We start from the raw sequence: 21,776 nt of genomic DNA on the forward strand, positions 1-21,776 counted from the left end.
GGTCACAGAAATAACTTTAATCTGACAAAAGTAATAATAAATTAAAATTCTATAAATGTTAACCAATGAAAGTCAGACATTGTTTTTCAACCATGCTTCAACAGAATTATGTAAAAAAATAAACTCATGAAACAGGCATGGACAAAAATGATGGTACCCCTAACTTAATATTTTGTTGCGCAACCTTTTGAGGCAATCACTGCAATCAAACGCTTCCTGTAACTGTCAATGAGACATCTGCACCTCTCAGCAGGTATTTTGGCCCACTCCTCATGAGCAAACTGCTCCAGTTGTGTCCGGTTTGAAGGGTGCCTTTTCCAGACTGCATGTTTCAGCTCCTTCCAAAGATGCTCAATAGGATTGAGGTCAGGGCTCATAGAAGGCCACTTTAGAATAGTCCAATTTTTTCCTCTTAGCCATTCTTGGGTGTTTTTAGCGGTGTGTTTTGGGTCATTGTCCTGTTGCAAGACCCATGACCTGCGACTGAGACCAAGCTTTCTGACACTGGCTAGTACATTTCTCTCTAGAATTCCTTGATAGTCTTGAGATTTCATTGTACCCTGCACAGATTCAAGACACCCTGTGCCAGACGCAGCAAAGCAGCCCCAGAACATAACAGAGCCTCCTCCATGTTTCACAGTAGGGACAGTGTTCTTTTCTTGATATGCTTCATTTTTTCGTCTGTGAACATACAGCTGATGTGCCTTGGCAAAAACTTCGATTTTTGTCTCATCTGTCCACAGGACATTCTCCCAGAAGCTTTGTGGCTTGTCAACATGTAGTTTGGCATATTCCAGTCTTGCTTTTTTATGATTCGTTTTCAACAATGGTGTCCTCCTTGGTCGTCTCCCATGTAGTCCACTTTGGCTCAAACAACGACGGATGGTGCGATCTGACACTGATGTTCCTTGAGCATGAAGTTCACCTTGAATCTCTTTAGAAGTCTTTCTAGGCTCTTTTGTTACCATTCGGATTATCCGTCTCTTAGATTTGTCATCAATTTTCCTCCTGCGGCCACGTCCAGGGAGGTTGGCTACAGTCCCATGGATCTTAAACTTATGAATAATATGTGCAACTGTACTCACAGGAACATCTAGTTGCTTGGAGATGGTCTTATAGCCTTTACCTTTAACATGCTTGTCTATAATTTTCTTTCTGATCTCTTGAGACAGCTCTTTCCTTTGCTTCCTCTGGTCCATGTCGAGTGTGGTACACACCATATCACCAAACAACACAGTGATTACCTGGAGCCATATATATAGGCCCAATGGCTGATTACAAGGTTGTAGACACCTGTGATGCTAATTAGTGGACACACCTTGAATTAACATGTCCCTTTGGTCACATTATGTTCTGTGTTTTCTAGGGGTACCATCATTTTTGTCCATGCCTGTTTCATGAGTTTATTTTTTTACATAATTCTGTTGAAGCATGGTTGAAAAACAATGTCTGACTTTCATTGGTTAACATTTATAGAATTTTAATTTATTATTACTTTTGTCAGATTAAAGTTATTTCTGTGACCATTGTGACTTTTTCTTTCATTGACCAAAGGGTACCAACAATTTTGTCCACGTCTGTATCTGTGCTCAAATCCGTGAAAAAGTTGTCAGTGATTCCTACGTGGAGATGTTCATGTGTCATCCGTGTTTCACGGACACTGTGCGGCTGAAAAGTAAATTTCAAGGAATCTCTTCCTAATACCACGGACTGATGTGTGACTAAACACAATAAAATGAATGGGTAGGTCGTCTGTGGAGAACACGTACAGCACACGTAAGTGGAACACTTAAGGCCACCCGCACACGATGAAGATTACATTAGTATTTTTTCTGTGCAGATTTATGTGCAGAAAAACCGCAGTGTAATACAGAACCAGCAAATTGTATGAAATTAGAAAAATCTTCATGTACACTTTGCCTTTTTTCCATGTGGAAATTGGCCTGTGTGCGGATTTCATTCTTTTGAGTGTCGGAGTGAGATCTGTAGAAAATCTGCATCAAATCTGCACCAAAAACCTCAAGTAACACATGCGGATCTGGTGCGGAAATCCACATGGAAAACCCCACAAATTTTCTGCTTTGAAATCTTCAGGTTCCCCAACTGAGAAGCTCTACTCGAAGCAGAAAGTGATGGATATGTAAATGTCAAACTAGATTTACTGTCAGAAAATCTATTAAAGGGGCTGTCTAGGGAGATGTGTCATAAAGGTATTATTCAGCCACCGCTCCTAGTCCGATGCCTCTGATCACTGCCGCTGTCCATTCCCTGGTCCTGGCTTGACACACAGGAAATGGCTTGGAATCCCGATCGCTGTCGCCAGCTGTTGGCTCAATGGGCCATCAGGTCCCAGCTGTTGGGTCTCCATTTCATTTACTTAGTATGGTCTTTGGTAGGTTCTATGTCTATCTCTATTTGGTTAGGCTGAAAATATAATTAGACATTTACGTTTGTTATTGTCATTTGCTTGTGTTGTAGTTTGACGATTTACTTAAGGAGACTTTACAAAAAGATGTTTTGGAGCCCAGAATTGGACAAGATGTCTATGAAAGGTAATGTCTTTAATTAAAAGGTTTAGGGTCGTTATTTATAACTAGGTTCCTCCCCACACCTTAGTATCATCATACCATACAATCCAGCAGTGGTGGTCTTGCTTGCACACTATCGGAAAAAGCGCTGGCCTCTCTGGCGGCCAGGACTACGGCGCCATAGGCTGGCGCTTTTTCTTATAGCGTGCAAGCACGGCCACCACTGATGGATTGCAGGGTGGTCGTAACTATGGAAACGAGCGGTGTTATAATGTGATGGAAAAATGAATCCAGCCAGCAAAGGAGGCAATATGGACGATCACAATATATTAGTTAAGTGCCTTGTATTAACTTTAGCTACATAATAAATGCCATTTACTGAAGTGAGACAACCCCTTTAACTTTTGTCTCATTTTGTAGATGTGTTCACCTCAAGAATTTGGTCGAAAAAAACAGAGAGGCCCTTCAGAGGTTGAAAAAGGTAAGAAAATGTTAATATGTTTTCTTTTAATCATATATTTTTATTGAACATTTTTAATAATGATAATACATTAGAGCCACTTGCTGCCCAGCCCTGGGTACTGCCGCTATGTACTAGCTCTGTGTGTAATCGGATGCTGCTCTGTCTGCACGCCTGTCACGTAGCTGTGCAGACAGAGCAGCTTTGCAGGCAACAGGGGCTATCATCGCTATGGCTATATACATTCAGGAGGGAGGGGGAGATGACTCAATGGGGAAGACTTATCAAAACTGGTGTAAAGGAAAACTGATTTAGTTGCCGAAGGCAACCAATCAGGTTCTACCTATCATTTTCTGAAAGGAGCTCTGAAAAATGAAAGGTGGAATCTGATTGGTTGCTATGGACAACTAAACCAGTTTTTCTTTACACCGGTTTTGATAAATCTTCCCCAGTGTGTTTAGCAGTGACACAGCATGTAAACAGGAAACTCCTACACAGGCATGTAACTGAAGCAGATGGCTGAAATGTCTCCTATTGACCCTTGGGAGCTACAATTTTTTACAGAGATCATTTTTCTACAGAGTTCATGTATTAAGACTGTAATAATGTATTAAGACTGATTCTAGGCACATTTTTTTTTCAAATCATGGAAAACCTAGTATCTGTTGCATTTTTTTATTTTTTTTGGGAGTATTGGATTGTGGTGATTAATATCACCTTGGCCCTATTTCAACTTTTCACTGTGTACTCAATTACCCCTTAATTCCACAGTTTTGTTCCCTGTACTGCCTACTTTTACCTGTGCTTAAAATAAGGTTGCTAGGCATGGTCCGTCTATGTGTTGAAGGATGGAGGACGCAGAAGCCGGCTGTGTGCAAGGTCACATTACTGACAGACAGGGACTGTAAAGCCAGGTCCTCCCCAGCAGCTGATAACAGTGCCTGGGCTGTGTGCACTTCTCCCTGTCCCTGCGCTTGGCAGACGCTCCCTCACTCAGCAGAGCTGGAGAAGTAGAGTTGAAGCAGCGCAGACCAGGGAAGGGAGATCTGCCATCTGCTCAATGTATAAATGAAAGCAACATGTGGTAAGAGGACCCCTATGTGCTGCAGGAGATTAACCCTTTAGGGGGAGGGCTCTGGTTACTGACACTTTTGGGGGGCTATTGTTACTGGCTAGTGAGGGCAGGTGGGATTAGCCTCAGGGGGAGGGCAGTGGCGGCCATCTTAACTGAATAGTGAGATTGCAGTTTTATGCAGACTGGTTGCTAAGGGCTGAATCTTATTAAATATGGGGTGAGTCAGTCTAATAGGAACTGATTCTGGAATATCATGTTATTAGTAACTACATATATGAAAAGTGAAGTTAGGGTCTAAATTTGACAGTTATCCTTTAACCACCTAACTCTGGGAAAATAACTTAACTGTTCTACCCGAAGGGGAAGGGGGTCTTCTTTAGCTGCTGATATCTCCTGACTAGTAGCAGCTAGTAGCATGTGCCTGATCTTGTCATATTAGTCTTGTATGAAAGCTGGCATTCCAGGCTTTTAATCAAGACCAACATGACAGCATTAGCCGAAGCTAAACAGGACATATCATCGTTAGAAATCAAGTTGGGAATAATCGTGGTAAAACCTGCTTTTACTTTTAGCTGCATTCACAGCATCCTGATTTCTAACAGCGATAACTTCCCATGTACTGAAGATATTGCTGATAGTATGGTATTGTTTGAAAGCTTGGAATGCCCTATCTCCAGCTGCTACCAAACCAGAGATATGAGCAGCTAAAGCAGCCGCCCCCCTTCCCCTTCAGTCTGGAGGAGAATGAGCTGAAAGCGTGCAGGAGGAAAGGAAAAAAAATTAAATATAAATGTGGCATTATCATCACTGTACTGACCAACATAATAAAATTGTTATTTTTACCACACATTGAACGTCATTGATAAATTTCACAAAATAATGTTAAAATTGCTGTTGTCCCCCCCCCCCCCCCCCCCCCACAAATAAATTTATAAAAGTTATTTAGTACACTATCCCAAAACGGTTCCTAAAAAACCTACAGCTAAGGGTCCATTCACACGTCCGAAGTGTATTGCGGATCCACAATACACCCGGCCGGCACCCCCATAGAACTGCCTATTCTTGTCCGCAATTGCTAACAAGAATAGGATGTGTTCTATTTTTTTCAGGAGCCGAGGACCGGAAGATCGGGGCCGCGCTCCGGAAATGTGGATGCGGACAGCACACTATGTGCTGTCTGCATCTCTTCCGGGCCCCATAGAGAATAAATGGGTCCGAATTTGTTCCGCAACGTTGCAGAATGGATCCGGACCCATTCTACGGACGTGTAAATGGACCTTAATCCCGCAAAATTAAAAATTAAAAAGTTATGACTGCTGGAACACAAAAAGGGGAAATTGGTTCTTATTGGTTCTTAAGGCTAAAATGTATTATGCCACTAAGGGGATAAAAATGCAATTATGTCCCCTGAGTTGTGCACCAACAAGATTTACTGCAGACAGATAGTTAAAATCTACAATAAAAAAAGTGACATTTTTGGGAGGGTTTTTCCAATTTTAATGTGCAAATCGTTTTTTTTACACAATAAAAGCACACAGAGCTATGGGGACTGGATATTGTGGATGTGCTAGCGGCCATCTAGCAACCCATGTCCTCAGCTCTATACACAAAATCCCGGTGACAGGTTCCCTTTAAATGAGATCTTCCATATCGAGATCTTGCAAAATTTTGCTTCTTATAAGTGAAATCTATTGTCTTTCTTTACTTTTAGACTGATGAACCAGGGCCTGTTGGGAATTATGACCAGAGAAAAGGGGATGAAGATCGGAGACTGGTGCAGCTGTCTCACCAGTTGCAGAATCTGGCAAAGACTTTAGCTCGTGGAGAAGAAGATCTTAAGTAAATGTTATCATGGATTCTTTACCAATTTTTCAGCTCCAAATCAGTAATCTCACGACTACTTTATCATCATGCCCAGAAACTTCCTCTGTCTCTTTCTCTTCTGATCTTCTCTGTGGGTGTGCCCAGATACTGCCAATGAATGTTGTTTAATGAACTGCCATTCAGCAGTAAGGAATGCCAGCGTCCAGACTGGGCATGAGAACTCAGATGTCTGACAGAGCTGCACCATTAGAACGCAGCAACAAATCACTGATGTAATTGCAGGAAACCCTTTTAATAAATTGTCTTAATCAAACAAATAATTTTGGTCACCGGGTACCCTTTAGCATCTCCAGTGCTGAGTGTGCTAAGACACTTGAGCCAGCGCATAACACTATTTTTCGAAAGCATTAGAACAATGCTCATAGGTAAACCCTAAATCTGCCTTGTTTATGGCTATATATACAGCTCTGACAGTGTACTGAATTTAAATCGGAGGCTGTTCATAATGATTACATGACTGAGCATTTGATCAAAGCTGAGTATAAGAGATGCCAGTCTATTTTGCGTTGGGGATATGGGGCATCTGTACCTATTTGGGAAAACTGTGGTAGAAAAGGAAATATAGATTTGTGATGTCTCCTAGAGGGTTTGAGAGTTGCATCACATGCATCTAATGAATAAAAAAGTAGATTATTTAAAGGGGTTGTCCAAGTTATATTTATTGATGACCTATCCTCAGGATAGGTCATCAATATCAGATCGGCTGGGGTCCGACACAATCAGCTGTTTGAAGAGAAGGCGCGCGCCGTGCCAGCGCTGCCTCCTCTTTATTGTTTACCTGCTCGCCATTGCATCTGCAGCGGTGAGCAGGTGTAATTACACCCAAGCCATCCTATTCATTTCAATGGTACTGATAGCTTCTATACAGTTATATAATTATAGGGGGTTTTGGGTTGCAGTTTGGGCACCCGATGTCTAAAAGGGTTGCCATCACTGTTCTATAGCTTTACGTTCGTTTTTTATTATAGCATTTGTCTAAGCCATTGTATTCTATACTTTTCACCAATAGACAAACAAGTGCAGATGAAGAGGAAAGCGAGGAAGAGGAGGACGAAGAGGATGATGATGATGAAGAAGAGGAGGAGGAGGAAGAGGAAGAAGATGAATTAGATGTAACTGCGAAACATTTTATCACCCTTGGAGATTTTCAGGCGCAGCAGAAAGAGGATTTAACTTTTCAAGTAAGGATTTGTGATTTCTTGCAATAGCATGAATGTGGCTTACATAAAATCCTCTCTTTATTACTTTACAATATAGTCTTCATAGAAATTCTTTCCATGTCACTGACAGCAAAATCATAGAAAATGAATTCAAAGGTATCAATCATTTAAAAACTTTGGAGGTCACTTATGGCGTACTTTTGTTACAAATTCAGTAGCAAAGGGGATCTGCAACTTTTCCTCACTCACGCCACTTTTCCGAGGTGGTGTAAAAAGGGGACTTTTTTTGGCTTATGCCTGTTTTAGGCATAGAAAATGACTTACATCAACGCCAGCAAAGGATGCTGGCGTATATTTAAGCAAGTCGCAACGGCCATCAAGTGCCAGTGCAGGGTTATTAAGACCAGCGTCTAAAACACAATCTGACTGCTAAAACGAAGGGGCAAAGTGCCCAGCTGAGCGTTGTGCTCCTTGGATTCTAATCAGGTCTGCTAGTCTCTCTTTGCAGCCCTGGGTAAGCAGTGTACAGGTCTATAGAAAGTCTTTACGTCTGTACACAACTCACTTGGTTTTTGGAGGACTGCCAAGTTGAACCTTCAGAAGTGAAGGGTCATAGGGCTTAGGCTACTTTCACACTAGCGTTCGGGCGGATCCGTTCTGAACGGATCCGCCCATAATAATGCAGACGGAGGCTCCGTTCAGAACGGATCCGTCTGCATTATATTAGCTAAAAAAAGCTAAGTGTGAAAATAGCCTGGGACGGATCCGTCCAGACTTTCAATGTAAAGTCAATGGGGGACGGATCCGCTTGAAGATTGAGCCACATTGTGGCATCTTCAAACGGATCCGTCCCCATTGACTTACATTGTAAGTCTGGACGGATCCGCACGCCTCCGCACGGCCAGGCGGACACCCGAACGCTGCAAGCAGCGTTCAGCTGTCCGCCTGTCCGTGCGGAGGCGAGCGGAGCGGAGGCTGAACGCCGCCAGACTGATGCAGTCTGAGCGGATCCGCCTCCATTCAGACTGCATCAGGGCTGGACGGCTGCGTTCGGGTCCGCTCGTGAGCTCCTTCAAACGGAGCTCACGAACGGAAACCCGAACGCTAGTGTGAAAGCAGCCTAAGCTGAGTGCTTCTACTCCTTTGTTTTAGCGATTTTAGCGATTTTTTTTTTTTTCTGAAGCTATGTGTCATCAGGTTTTTTTATCTGTTGTTATAGATCGTTTGTGAAAACATTTTCACTGTTGTCCATTGTCCATAGGTGACAATTTTTTATATTGAGAGCACGGAAAGGTTGAAATTGATGCAGAGGGTGACATTAGAATATACATAATAGTTCCCCGAAAGCTGTGCTACGAATTAATGGGGCCTTGTCGGACCCCTTTGAGTTACATAGAGGGACGAGACAGGGGTGTCCCCTGTCCCCGCTATTGTTTGCGGTGGCGGTGGAACCCTTGGCGGAGGCTTTGAGACAGGCGACCTTGGTGAAGGGTTTTCAGTATGGGGAGCTGACTGAAAAAGTCCTCCTAGCAGTCACAGTGAGGTGTGCGCATGATTCAGAGTATCGCACTACCGTACTAATATAAGGATTTTAGTGTGTTGAACTTTGCGCATGTTCTCAAGTATTGGAAGGACCAAGTAAGGGAATGATCAGTGACTTTTCATGTTGGACAGACGCTTTGATACAATTTGTTGCCAATAGTGTATTGGAGGTATTGGACTAAAGCTGCCACTCAGCACTGTGTTGCCTATTGTTGCTGCCTATTTGTTATTTATTGGACCGAAGCTGTCACCTAGTATTTGCTGCCCAGTATTGCTGTCTACTTGCCATTTGCTGCTATATTCATTGTTGCTTTTTATGGTTCAATAAGTTTTTATTTTCTTTTATAATCATAAAGGAAACATCACAAATTGCAGTATAGAAACCACATATATAGTTACAAAGCGACATGCAGTCTTAAACAGCAATATAGCATCAAGGACATGGTACAAGCATGTATCCGTAACTGTATTGCAAACAACCAGCTGTCATATAGTCAGCGGAATCAAAAGGCCCCAAAAGGGCTAAATAAGGCCCTCAAACAAATGATACATAGGCCAATAATTCTAGACAGACATTAACAGAAAAGAAGGGAAGACAAGACGACACACCCTAGGAGGGGGGGGGGGGGTTCGGGCGTTGGGAGGGGAGAAATCGTAGGGCATAGCTGGTGAATAACTAGGCACTTTTAGGGAGGGGAATCAGGGAGAAACCCCGAAGCCACCCAAACCGAGAATGAGGTAGAGGCTCTAAACCTGGACCAAGGCTCCCAACTCTTAAGAAACGCCGGAATCTTGTTTTGATCAGAGGCACACATCTCCTCTCTGTGGATCAGCACATCCAGTGCAGAGACCCAAGTGATCCTTCTCAAACTATCGGTTGACTTCCAATTGCGCGGTATAATTTGTCTCATGGCAAACATAAAAAGCTGCAATGACCCCTGTTTAATATGCGAAATCCGCCCCGGGAAAATAGATAGCAGAGCGATGGAAGGGGACAATGCTACGGTGGCCCGGAATAGAAAATTATAAAGCTTGAAGACATCTACCCATAACGGGTTAAGCCTCGGACAATCCCACCATATATGGGTCATGGTCCCCCTAGCACCCAAGCACCGCCAACATAGCTCAGAAACCGAGGGGTAGAAGCAATGCAATTTCTCCGGTGTCCGATACCATTTGGTAAGTATTTTATAATTGAGTTCTTGTAAATTACACAATATAGAGATCTTATGCGTAAGAAGCAAAGAACGTTTCCATTCATCCCCAGTAAAGACTTCATCCAATTCCGTCTCCCAATCAAGCATAAACTTGAGTTTGGGGTAGGAATCTCCAACTTGGTTGTCCTCAGTCACCCTGGTGTTCAGTATGGCATAAAGTAGAGAAATAGCATGGCCAGGGGCCACCTGAGCAACACATAGCTTTTCAAATTCCGTTAAAGATGTGCGGGACTGCAAACCAGGCATCAGAGAACCAACGAACCCCCTGAGCTGAAAATAGAGGAACCACCTTCCGGGAGATGGCGGGAGTATGTGCGATAGGTCTTCGAGAGGGCGTATCCCAGTAGAAGAACAGACGTCTCTCAGTCTGACTGTTGATGTGTAGTTAGCTCGAAAGGCGGGCACCTGTTTAAGTCCCACAGGTAAATCTGGGTGATCAGTGAGCATTGAGAGGGGACCTGGGATCTTAGCTAAATTTAGTTTAGGTGCAAACTTAATCCATGAGGCGGCTAAAGTAGGGAGGAGCATATCAGATTAGGCATGCGGATCCTCTTCCCCTTTTTGTATGTCTATCCTTAAGTGTCTTGTCTTGTCTTCTATTTTTGTCTTTATAGTATATAATATCATATTAGAGTGTGGGTATTATTTACCCGGCTATCGGGATTTATTACGACATGATGACATTTGATTGGGATTGTTAGGATTAATACTTTGATGATATATCTGTATTATCATTCCTGCTACTTTTTGCATTTAAAATGTTTGATTGTCAAATATTTACATGAAAAAATTGTAAACGTGTACTTTTATTATTGTACCTTTTCTTCAATAAAAAGACAGTTATACAAAAAAAAGATTGGGCATGCGGGAGATTGTATAAGGAGTTAGGGGGCAGCCAAAATATGCCTGTTGCCAGGTGGGGATTTGTAACATGCTCAATATCTACCCACAACTTAGTATCCTTGTTGTGAAAAAGATCTAAGACGCAGTTTATAACTGCAGCCCTATAATATGTCAAAAAGTTAGGTAAACCTGTCCCTCCCTCCAATTTAGGGCGAGTCAAAAGACTATGGCCTAGCCGCGCTCTTGACTGATTCCACATGAATTGAGAAGTCAAGCGCCGGAGGCGAGTAAAGTAGATCAAGGGGATTTTACATGGTATAGTTTGAAAATAAATAGAGCAGGCAAGGTAATATGTCCATTTTAAGGGAATTAATTTTACCAAACCAGGAGATTCATTGTTGCTTTTTATTATTATATTATTATATTTTTGTACAGGATTTTTTTAGACCACTTTCGATAATTTTATTCCTGCGCATTGTGTACTGCTTATCTGTATTTTAGATCTTATATATTGATCGTTTTTTGGAATTGGCAAACTATCCTTTTATGTATGTGCCTATATTCTTTAATAATTAAACGTAGTGACCTAATTTCCTCAGGTGTGCCGTTTTTTTCCATATATAGAGGGTGACATTAATTGTCAGCCTTTACATTAATTATTTCATTTATGTCTTAAAAAAACATTTGTTGTCAAGGGGTGACCCATGTGTCATAAAAGTACCTATCTCCTAACCCCAGGATAAGGGATAAGTATCTGATTGGTGGGAGTCTGACCATTGGTACCCCGCTGATGACAAGACTGAGCTTCTGGAATCCTCAGAGTTAATGGAGTGACGGTCTGAAACGGCCAGAGCACTGTAGTCAATTTCTGTTCGGCAGTTCCATAAAGCTGAATAGAGTCACTTCCAACTCCATTCCATCTGAGGACTCCGACACCTCACTATTGTGATGGGTGGGGGTCCCAGCAATAATGATGCCATATACTGTGACTAGGGGGATATGTTTTTCTGGTTCAATGACCCTTTTAAAATCTGTTTACATCCATATTTATTCCTGATTACTTAGATATTATATAAATAAACAAAAAATGGATAAGTGTAAAGATACCTGTAATGTTCTTGCTGTACTTTTCCATTTCTTTCTGTGGTGTAAGATAAATTAACTAGACAAGTATTTTTATGTCTTTATAGAAAGGAGAAGTGCTGCAGATTCTTGACAAAAAACCTGATGGTTGGTGGGTGGCCCAAAACTCTAAGGGAGTTCAGGGTCTAGTACCCAAGACCTACTTGCAGGTGCGTCCCAAATCAAATGTCTTGTAATTAATAAATACTTGTAGGTAAGTCCCAAATATCTGTTACTAAATACCTGCCCATTCCATCATGAAGTGGAGCGCAGCAATACGGGTTGGCAGTATATGTTTTTTACACAGATATTCAGTTTCACATATTTATTTTCTGGTCATTACTCATTGCACCTCTAACTTTGCCTTTTGATATTTCTAGTATTTTTATATTTCATTATGAAATTCTTAGATGTACAAAGGGACTGATCATAGTCCAAGTCCTAGTGAAGAAGAAAGTGAAGATGAGGAGGAAGAGTCAGCAGAAGATAACACTGTCAACACGAAAAGGTTATATAACTAGAAAAGCTACAATTTCTGGGAAAATTGTGTGAAGTGTTCTTGCCTCCACCAGTAGTCTACAACTGGAATGGGCGGAGTAACTAGGTGGAGTGGCTTGAGTAACCGTTGTGTGGTTGGAGTGGCTGGAGTAATTGGAAAGGTTTGACTGGGCATAGTAACTTTATGGAGTGGGCAGAGTAATTGTGTGGAGTGTTTGGAGTGAGTAAAGATAGTAAACATTACACTAACCAATTCATTGATCAAATTTAAAAAAAAGCACATGGCAAACTTGATTAAGTGAGAAATGCATTTTAACTTTTATTTATTTATATAGCACATTTAATTGCAATGTTGTTGCCCAAAGTGCTTCACAGTTACATTAAAACATACATTTATAAAAACATTTGCAGCCGATTTGTGTAGGTGAGCTTGAAAATTGGGGAGTGGCGGCAGTTTAGAAATCATGTCCTGATTATTCAGCTCACACTCTAGCTTTTGTCACTCTGCTGGCTGCTCGCATACCTGGGTTCCTATGGCATGACCTACATGTTGTATGACCCCGACCTACATGTTGATGTATATGTCTCTGAAATATTAAAAATTAAGGCACAGTCGCAGTTTAGAAAGTGCCCTTCAAATTTGAGGTGGCTAGAGTGGAGTTTCAATGAATGTCAATGGGCGGCGTGAGTTGCAAACAAATAGTCATATTGTGAAAACTATCAGGACTATGGCATAGCCAGGCATTTTTAGTGGCAGCAGGGCTAGCTGAACGTTTTGATATAAGATTTGTGTAGTTGGGCTTTAAAATGAGAGAGTGGTGGCAGTTTAGAAATCATGTCCTGATTTTTCAGCTCACACTCTAGCTTTTGTCAGCTCCCACTCTAGTTTTGAACATTCTGTTATTCATTCCTATAGGACCAATAATGGCCATAATAATAAGAATATATGTGAGATAACAGTAAGTGCTCTTGCCATACAAGAACACTTAAATATTGTTTTATTGTGTTAATACCATTATTTATGTTAACGCACTTAGGCTACTTTCAGACTTGCAGTTTTCTGTTTTTATGACCGGACACAAAACTGCAGTTTGCAGCGGTTTTATGTCCGGTCACAAAACAGAATGCTAATGGAACAGAAGACATCCTGATGCACCCTAATCGGTTCTCTTTCCATTCAGAATGCATGAGGACTAAACAGAAATTTTTTTTTTTCAGTATTGAGATTCTCTGCCAGATCTCAATGCCGGAAAACAACAACTCAAGTGTGAAAGTAGCCTTAAAGAGGGTGTGCCATGACAACAACTTAGGTAAGTGTCTGATCGGCAAGGGGTCCGATCATTGGGTTCCCTGCCAATCACTAGAACAGGGACATATGTTCCCTGTTTGAATGGAGAGGCAGATACACGTGCATGTCTGCTACTCCATTCAACTCTATGGAACTGTTTGAGAAAGCTGAGCGGTTGTAGTAGTTGCTGTCATGGGACAACCCCTTAGGGGTTCTCCAGGAATTAAGAAAATGAAAATACTTAAATGTTACTTTGTTATACATATATTCCCAAATACCTTTTATCAGTTATAATGGATCGTTTTGTCTGGGGAGCAATCATCAGGAGAAATAAAATGGCCACCGTCCTATTCGTACACACAAATTCTGTCCTAATCACACAGCAGAGCACTGAGCTAAAGAGCTGTCTCATCTTCCTCTCCTACATGTCAGGGATTATGATCCTGAATACAGATGATAAGATCTTCAGCTGAATCTCTGTCGGAATGGTATTCACGAGGAGATATGAAGTACAGAGAGGAGGGACAGGACTGTGGTAATGGAGACTACATACAAGAGCTGCTGCTTATTATCCACATCCCCCACCTCCTCGCTGTACTTCATGTCTCCTCATTAGCTCCATTCCTACAGAGATTCAGCTGAAGATCCTATCATCTGTATTCAGGGCCATAATCCCTGACAAGCAGAGCAGAGAGGAGGATGAAGCAGCTCTTTAGCTCAGTGCTGTGAAGTAACTTGTCCTGCTGTGTTTTGTGTGTTCTAATAGGACTGCGTCCATTTAAAGGGGTATTCCCATCTTGCTAAATCAGCTGGAGCTGCAGTTACAGCAGAATTCGCTTCCTGGTTTGAGGCTTCTAAATCTGGGCTGTCTTAGGCAGCTAGATTGAAGGCTGGCCACGTCTTCCTATTACCTCACACTGAGAGCTGAGTCCTGCGTGCTCGTTCATGTGGATACTATGATAGTATTGTCCCCAGCGTCCCTGCACTACATAACATTGTGCCCAGCGTCCCTGCAAAAAAATGACATTGTGCACGGCGTCCCTGCACTAAATGACATTGTGCCCAGCGTCCCTAAACTAAATTATATTGGCCCCAGCGTCCCTGCAATAAATTACATTGTGCCCAGCGTCCCTGCCCTAAATATTTTTGTGCCCAGCTTCCCTGCTCTATATATTTTACCCCCTTTGATGGATCTAATAAAGAAAATCGTTGGTGGATTAGTGGTTGAGGTTCTCTTGGCACTTACATATGCTGTCTGTGCACCTCCTCGGTAATGCCGCTCACTCCTATGGGCTCTCTCTCTCTCCGCCGCTCGCCTGGAAGGCCACGCAGCATACAGAGCATGCGCAGCTCTGTATCAGACGCGGCAGAGAAGAAATGAGATCAGCGCATGCGCAGCTAGCGTGTGCGTTCCTGTGAGAATGGCTGGCTGTCTGGGTGAACAGTAAGTGCGGTCTGCGCAAGCACGGCCCGTGGAGCGGTGGCCGTATCTATGGGTTTCCAAATATAAACAATGCTGTAAGAGGGAAGGAATTTTTCAGAATGGCTGCATTATAAATAATAGAACCTAATTGCAAAAATAGTTTATGACACTAGGGGAATTTTTTTAGATATGATCTTAAAGATGGGAATACCCCTTTAATTTCTCCTAATGATTACTCCCCTGACAAAACAAGCCACTATAGCTAATGAAAGGTCTTTGGAAACATATTTATAATAAAGTAATATTTAAGTATTTTTATTTTCTTCATTTCCAGAGGACCCCTTTAAATGTCTATCAATAGCCAAAAGTATCTCCACTGCAGATTTTGTTCCATACCCCTCTATATTCCTACATGTTTAAAGGCACACTAAACGCAGAAAATGCACCAAAAATAATTAAAAAAAAAATCCCAGCTCTTCCTCACTTTATCTACACCCTTTGTTTTTACTATTTTGTCTCCTACAGACGTGGACAAAATTGTTGGTACCCTTTGGTCAATGAAAGAAAAAGTCACAATGGTCACAGAAATAACTTTAATCTGACAAAAGTAATAATAAATTAAAATTCTATAAATGTTAACCAATGAAAGTCAGACATTGTTTTTCAACCATGCTTCAACAGAATTATGTAAAAAAATAAACTCATGAAACAGGCATGGACAAAAATGATGGTACCCCTAGAAAACACAGAACATAATGTGACCAAAGGGACATGTTAATTCAAGGTGTGTCCACTAATTAGCATCACAGGTGTCTACAACCTTGTAATCAGCCATTGGGCCTATATATATGGCTCCAGGTAATCACTGTGTTGTTTGGTGATATGGTGTGTACCACACTCGACATGGACCAGAGGAAGCAAAGGAAAGAGCTGTCTCAAGAGATCAGAAAGAAAATTATAGACAAGCATGTTAAAGGTAAAGGCTATAAGACCATCTCCAAGCAACTAGATGTTCCTGTGAGTACAGTTGCACATATTATTCATAAGTTTAAGATCCATGGGACTGTAGCCAACCTCCCTGGACGCAGTGGCGTCTCTAGCTTTCAAAATTTGGGGGGGCACACTGGGGGCCAGGACAAAAGTAGGGGGGGCAGCTATAACAACGATACATTTACACAAGTACGCTTCGAAATGCTGCGATACTTTACCCAATACCTAAAACCGCAACAGGGAAGAAAAGTCCAGCTGTCTGTGGATGACACTTTTATAGAGAGGGGGATCTGTGGATGACACTGCTATGGGGGGGATCTGTGAATGACACATACAGTGTATAGCATCTTATGCTATATGTGTCATCCACAGATCCCCCCCATGACAGTGTCATCCCCATTTCCCCCTCCATAACAGTGTCATCCACAGATCCCCCTCCCTGCCTCTCACAGGAGTGTACATTTGACATTTCTAAACCGTAATCCATATCCTGCAGTAACATTAAATCAGGATTAAGCGGCCGCTCATCTCTACTAGTACCTAAACCTTACACCACTCGGCTAGCTTCGGTAACAGGGCCAGGCTACAGCCTTCAGGTACTGCCTGTTAGTTGTTATCGAGCGAGTGCTGATTTCTGCAGGTCAGAGGATACGGATTACAGTTTAGAAGAAATGTACACTCCTGTGAGCGGTCCAGACCAGTGGCGGATCCAGAGCCTGGTCTCGGGAGGGGCACTTCCAGATTATTTTCTGTCCGCCGCCACAGAACAAGGGTGCTTATAGAACAGACTCCACAGTGTAGCGGTATACTGTATACTGTGTGGCACAGTGTAGCGGTATACTGTATATCGTGGGGCACAGTGTAGAGGTATACTGTATATTGTGGTGCACAGTGTAGAGGTATACTGTATATTGTGTGGCACAGTGTAGAGGTATACTGTATATTGTGGGGCACAGTGTAGAGATGTATATTGTGTGGCACAGTGTAGAGGTATACTGTATATTGTGGGGCACAGTGTAGCGATATACTGTATATTGTGGGGCACAGTGTAGCGATATACTGTATATCGTGGGGCACAGTGTAGCGGTATACTGTATATCGTGGGGCACAGTGTAGCGGTATACTGTATATCGTGGGGCACAGTGTAGAGGTATACTGTATATTGTGGGGCACAGTGTAGCGGTATACTGTATATTGTGTGGCACAGTGTAGAGGTATACTGTATATTGTGGGGCACAGTGTAGAGGTGTACTGTATATTGTGTGGCACAGTGTAGAGGTATACTGTATATTGTGGGGCACAGTGTAGAGGTATACTGTATATTGTGGGGCACAGTGTAGAGGTATACTGTATATTGTGTGGCACAGTGTAGAGGTATACTGTATATTGTGGGGCACAGTGTAGAGATGTATATTGTGTGGCACAGTGTAGAGGTATACTGTATATTGTGGGGCACAGTGTAGCGGTATACTGTATATTGTGTGGCACAGTGTAGAGGTATACTGTATATTGTGGGGCACAGTGTAGAGGTATACTGTATATTGTGGGGCACAGTGTAGAGGTATACTGTATATTGTGGGGCACAGTGTAGAGGTATACTGTATATTGTGGGGCACAGTGTAGAGGTATACTGTATATTGTGTGGCACAGTGTAGAGGTATACTGTATATCGTGGGGCACAGTGTAGAGGTATACTGTATATTGTGGGGCACAGTGTAGAGGTATACTGTATATTGTGGGGCACAGTGTAGAGGTATACTGTATATTGTGTGCACAGTGTAGAGGTATACTGTATATTGTGGGGCACAGTGTAGAGGTATACTGTATATTGTGGGGCACAGTGTAGAGGTATACTGTATATTGTGGGGCACAGTGTAGAGGTATACTGTATATTGTGTGGCACAGTGTAGAGGTATACTGTATATTGTGGGGCACAGTGTAGAGATGTATATTGTGTGGCACAGTGTAGAGGTATACTGTATATTGTGGGGCACAGTGTAGCGGTATACTGTATATTGTGTGGCACAGTGTAGAGGTATACTGTATATTGTGGGGCACAGTGTAGAGGTATACTGTATATTGTGGGGCACAGTGTAGAGGTATACTGTATATTGTGGGGCACAGTGTAGAGGTATACTGTATATTGTGTGCACAGTGTAGAGGTATACTGTATATTGTGGGGCACAGTGTATGCTATATGTGTATAACATAAACATATTTCACATGAAAACTTACAGTTACTTGGCTCTTGGGGGTCTCGGACGCCACTTCCACACTTGGCCGGGGGCTCGGCGGAGCTGATGTTGTGTTTTATCCTAATGAGAAAGATTTCATAATAAGGATTTGGAGAAGGGGCAGAGGGATAGCAGAGCAGGGAGAGGCCGGTGCTGCTACTAGGGGGTCATACCATGGGGGGTAATAAAGCCCACCATAATGCCTCCCAGTAGAAATAATTCTCCTTATAATGTGACAATGCAAAAAATACCCCCTTATGCCCCCAGTTGAGCTAATGTCCCCCAAAATGTGCCAGTATAAAATACCCCTATATAGTGCCCCCAGTAAATGCCCCCATAGTGCTCCTCTCCCCCTTCCTCCTAGTGCCCCCCATAATGTACCAGTATAAAATGCCCCAGTAGATGCCCTCAGTGTCCCCCATAATTTTGCAAGTATAAATTACCCCTTCTTAGTGGCCCCGTAGATGACTCCATAGTACTCCTCTCCCCCCTTCCCCATAGTACCCACCATAATGTGTCCCAGTATAAAATGCTACTGTACAGAGCCCCCCATATAAAACACCCCTTCTTTGTGTTGCCTCAGTAGATGCCCCTATAGTGCCCACCAATAATGTGCCAGTAATAAGCCCCCCATTACGTGCCAGTAATAAGCCCCCCATTACGTGCCAGTAATAAGCCCCCCCATCATGTGCCAGTAATAAGCCCCCCCATCATGTGCCAGTAATAAGCCCCCCATTACGTGCCAGTAATAAGCCCCCCATTACGTGCCAGTAATCATGTGCCATTATTAAAGGGACTCTGTCACCACTTTCTAACCCCCACTTTTAAAACTATAGTTCTGTCCATGGAGCCCCTGTGATTTCAATGGTGTTGTTATATGCGAAATCCGCAGGCTCGTTCTGATAAAAAAAACTTTTATCTAACCTGTCACTCATGAGGATAAGGTGCCCAGGGCGTTTCTCCCGGTCTGAACATGCCGCCCGCCGCCGCCGTTGGTGCCCAGCTCCTCCTCTGATCCTTTCAGCGCCGCCTGAATGTGAAGAAATACGCCTCCGGCTCTCCCTCAGTCCCCCCTCCTTTTCTAAAATTTCGCGCGTGCGCACAGGCCTGTGCCTGATGCGCCCGTGCAGACTTTTCGATTCAGCCTCATTGAGCGAAGTGCGCATGCGCATGCGCACTTCGCACTTCGCTCAACCTCCCGATAACGCGAACACTGCTGCACGCGCGGGATCTTAGAAAAGAAGGAGGGGGGACTGAGGGAGAGCCGGAGGCGTATTTCTTCACATTCAGGCGGCGCTGAAAGGATCAGAGGAGGAGCTGGGCACCAACGGCGGCGGCGGGCGGCATGTTCAGACCGGGAGAAACGCCCTGGGCACCTTATCCTCATGAGTGACAGGTTAGATAAAAGTTTTTTTTATCAGAACGAGCCTGCGGATTTCGCATATAACAACACCATTGAAATCACAGGGGCTCCATGGACAGAACTATAGTTTTAAAAGTGGGGGTTAGAAAGTGGTGACAGAGTCCCTTTAAGTCCCCCCCATCATGTGCCATTATTAAGTCCCCCCCCGTCATGTGCCATTATTAAGTCCCCCCCCATCATGTGCCATTATTAAGTCCCCCCCCGTCATGTGCCATTATTAAGTCCCCCCCATCATGTGCCATTATTAAGTCCCCCCCATCATGTGCCATTATTAAGTCCCCCCCCATCATGTGCCATTATTAAGCCCCCCCCCCGTCATGTGCCATTATTAAGCCCCCCCCCCCGTCATGTGCCATTATTAAGTCCCCCCCATCATGTGCCATTATTAAGTCCCCCCCCCGTCATGTGCCATTATTAAGTCCCCCCCCCGTCATGTGCCATTATTAAGTCCCCCCCCCATCATGTGCCATTATTAAGTCCCCCCCATCATGTGCCATTATTAAGTCCCCCCCCATCATGTGCCATTATTAAGTCCCCCCCCATCATGTGCCATTATTAAGTCCCCCCCGTCATGTGCCATTATTAAGTCCCCCCCGTCATGTGCCATTATTAAGTCCCCCCCATCATGTGCCATTATTAAGTCCCCCCCATCATGTGCCATTATTAAGTCCCCCCCCCGTCATGTGCCATTATTAAGCCCCCCCCCGTCATGTGCCATTATTAAGTCCCCCCCGTCTTGTGCCATTATTAAGTCCCCCCGTCATGTGCCATTATTAAGGTCCCCCCCATCATGTGCCATTATTAAGGTCCCCCCCATCATGTGCCATTATTAAGGTCCCCCCCATCATGTGCCATTATTAAGGTCCCCCCCATCATGTGCCATTATTAAGGTCCCCCCCCATCATGTGCCATTATTAAGGTCCCCCCCCATCATGTGCCATTATTAAGGTCCCCCCCATCATGTGCCATTATTAAGGTCCCCCCCATCATGTGCCATTATTAAGGTCCCCCCCATCATGTGCCATTATTAAGGTCCCCCCCATCATGTGCCATTATTAAGGTCCCCCCCCATCATGTGCCATTATTAAGGTCCCCCCCCCCCATCATGTGCCATTATTAAGGTCCCCCCCCATCATGTGCCATTATTAAGGTCCCCCCCATCATGTGCCATTATTAAGGTCCCCCCCATCATGTGCCATTATTAAGGTCCCCCCCCATCATGTGCCATTATTAAGGTCCCCCCCCCATCATGTGCCATTATTAAGGTCCCCCCCCCCTTCAGTATTCAGTATTCATTATCACTATTGTAAAAAAAAAAAAAAAAAAAAAAAAGAACACATACTTACCTCAGTGTCAGCGATGCGATGCAGGCCTCTACAGGCCTGTGTCCCACGCTGTATGGCTCAGGCAGCGCGATGACGTCATCGCGCCACCTGCGCCGGCCTCTGATAGGCTGCCGGCCTAGTGCCGGCAGCCTATCAGAGCAAGGGGAAGGGACACGCCTCTCCCTCCCCTGCACCGCCGCTGGCACAGGCAGTAGTAAGGAGATGAGTGCAATGGAAGCGCTCATCTCCCTGTGCCCGGCGGCGGCGGCGGCTCACTTTGGGGGGGCGGCGCATTTTAGTTGGGGGGGCACATGGGGGGGCCGAGCATGATGTAGGGGGGGCCGTGGCCCCCTCTGGCCCCCCCCTGGCGACGCCACTGCCTGGACGTGGCCGCAGGAGGAAAATTGATGACAAATCTAAGAGACGGATAATCCGAATGGTAACAAAAGAGCCTAGAAAGACTTCTAAAGAGATTCAAGGTGAACTTCATGCTCAAGGAACATCAGTGTCAGATCGCACCATCCGTCGTTGTTTGAGCCAAAGTGGACTACATGGGAGACGACCAAGGAGGACACCATTGTTGAAAACGAATCATAAAAAAGCAAGACTGGAATATGCCAAACTACATGTTGACAAGCCACAAAGCTTCTGGGAGAATGTCCTGTGGACAGATGAGACAAAAATCGAAGTTTTTGCCAAGGCACATCAGCTGTATGTTCACAGACGAAAAAATGAAGCATATCAAGAAAAGAACACTGTCCCTA

General features: G+C 43.7%; 1 protein-coding gene across 2 annotated transcripts in view; it reads left to right on the forward strand.

Moving 5' to 3' along the window:
- Positions 1-21,776, forward strand: part of NPHP1 (nephrocystin 1) — an 89,486-nt gene that overhangs the window by 11,892 nt on the left and 55,818 nt on the right. For both annotated transcript variants that reach the window (XM_044292287.1, XM_044292288.1), the window contains exons 3-8: positions 2,479-2,552; positions 2,949-3,009; positions 5,775-5,902; positions 6,957-7,128; positions 11,900-12,001; positions 12,242-12,339. In XM_044292287.1, coding sequence (XP_044148222.1) covers positions 2,479-2,552; positions 2,949-3,009; positions 5,775-5,902; positions 6,957-7,128; positions 11,900-12,001; positions 12,242-12,339 — 635 coding nt within the window. The remainder of the gene's footprint in view (positions 1-2,478; positions 2,553-2,948; positions 3,010-5,774; positions 5,903-6,956; positions 7,129-11,899; positions 12,002-12,241; positions 12,340-21,776) is intronic.

The sequence above is a fragment of the Bufo gargarizans genome, chromosome 4 (genome assembly GCF_014858855.1).
Source record: "Bufo gargarizans isolate SCDJY-AF-19 chromosome 4, ASM1485885v1, whole genome shotgun sequence".
Classification (NCBI taxonomy): domain Eukaryota; kingdom Metazoa; phylum Chordata; class Amphibia; order Anura; family Bufonidae; genus Bufo; species Bufo gargarizans.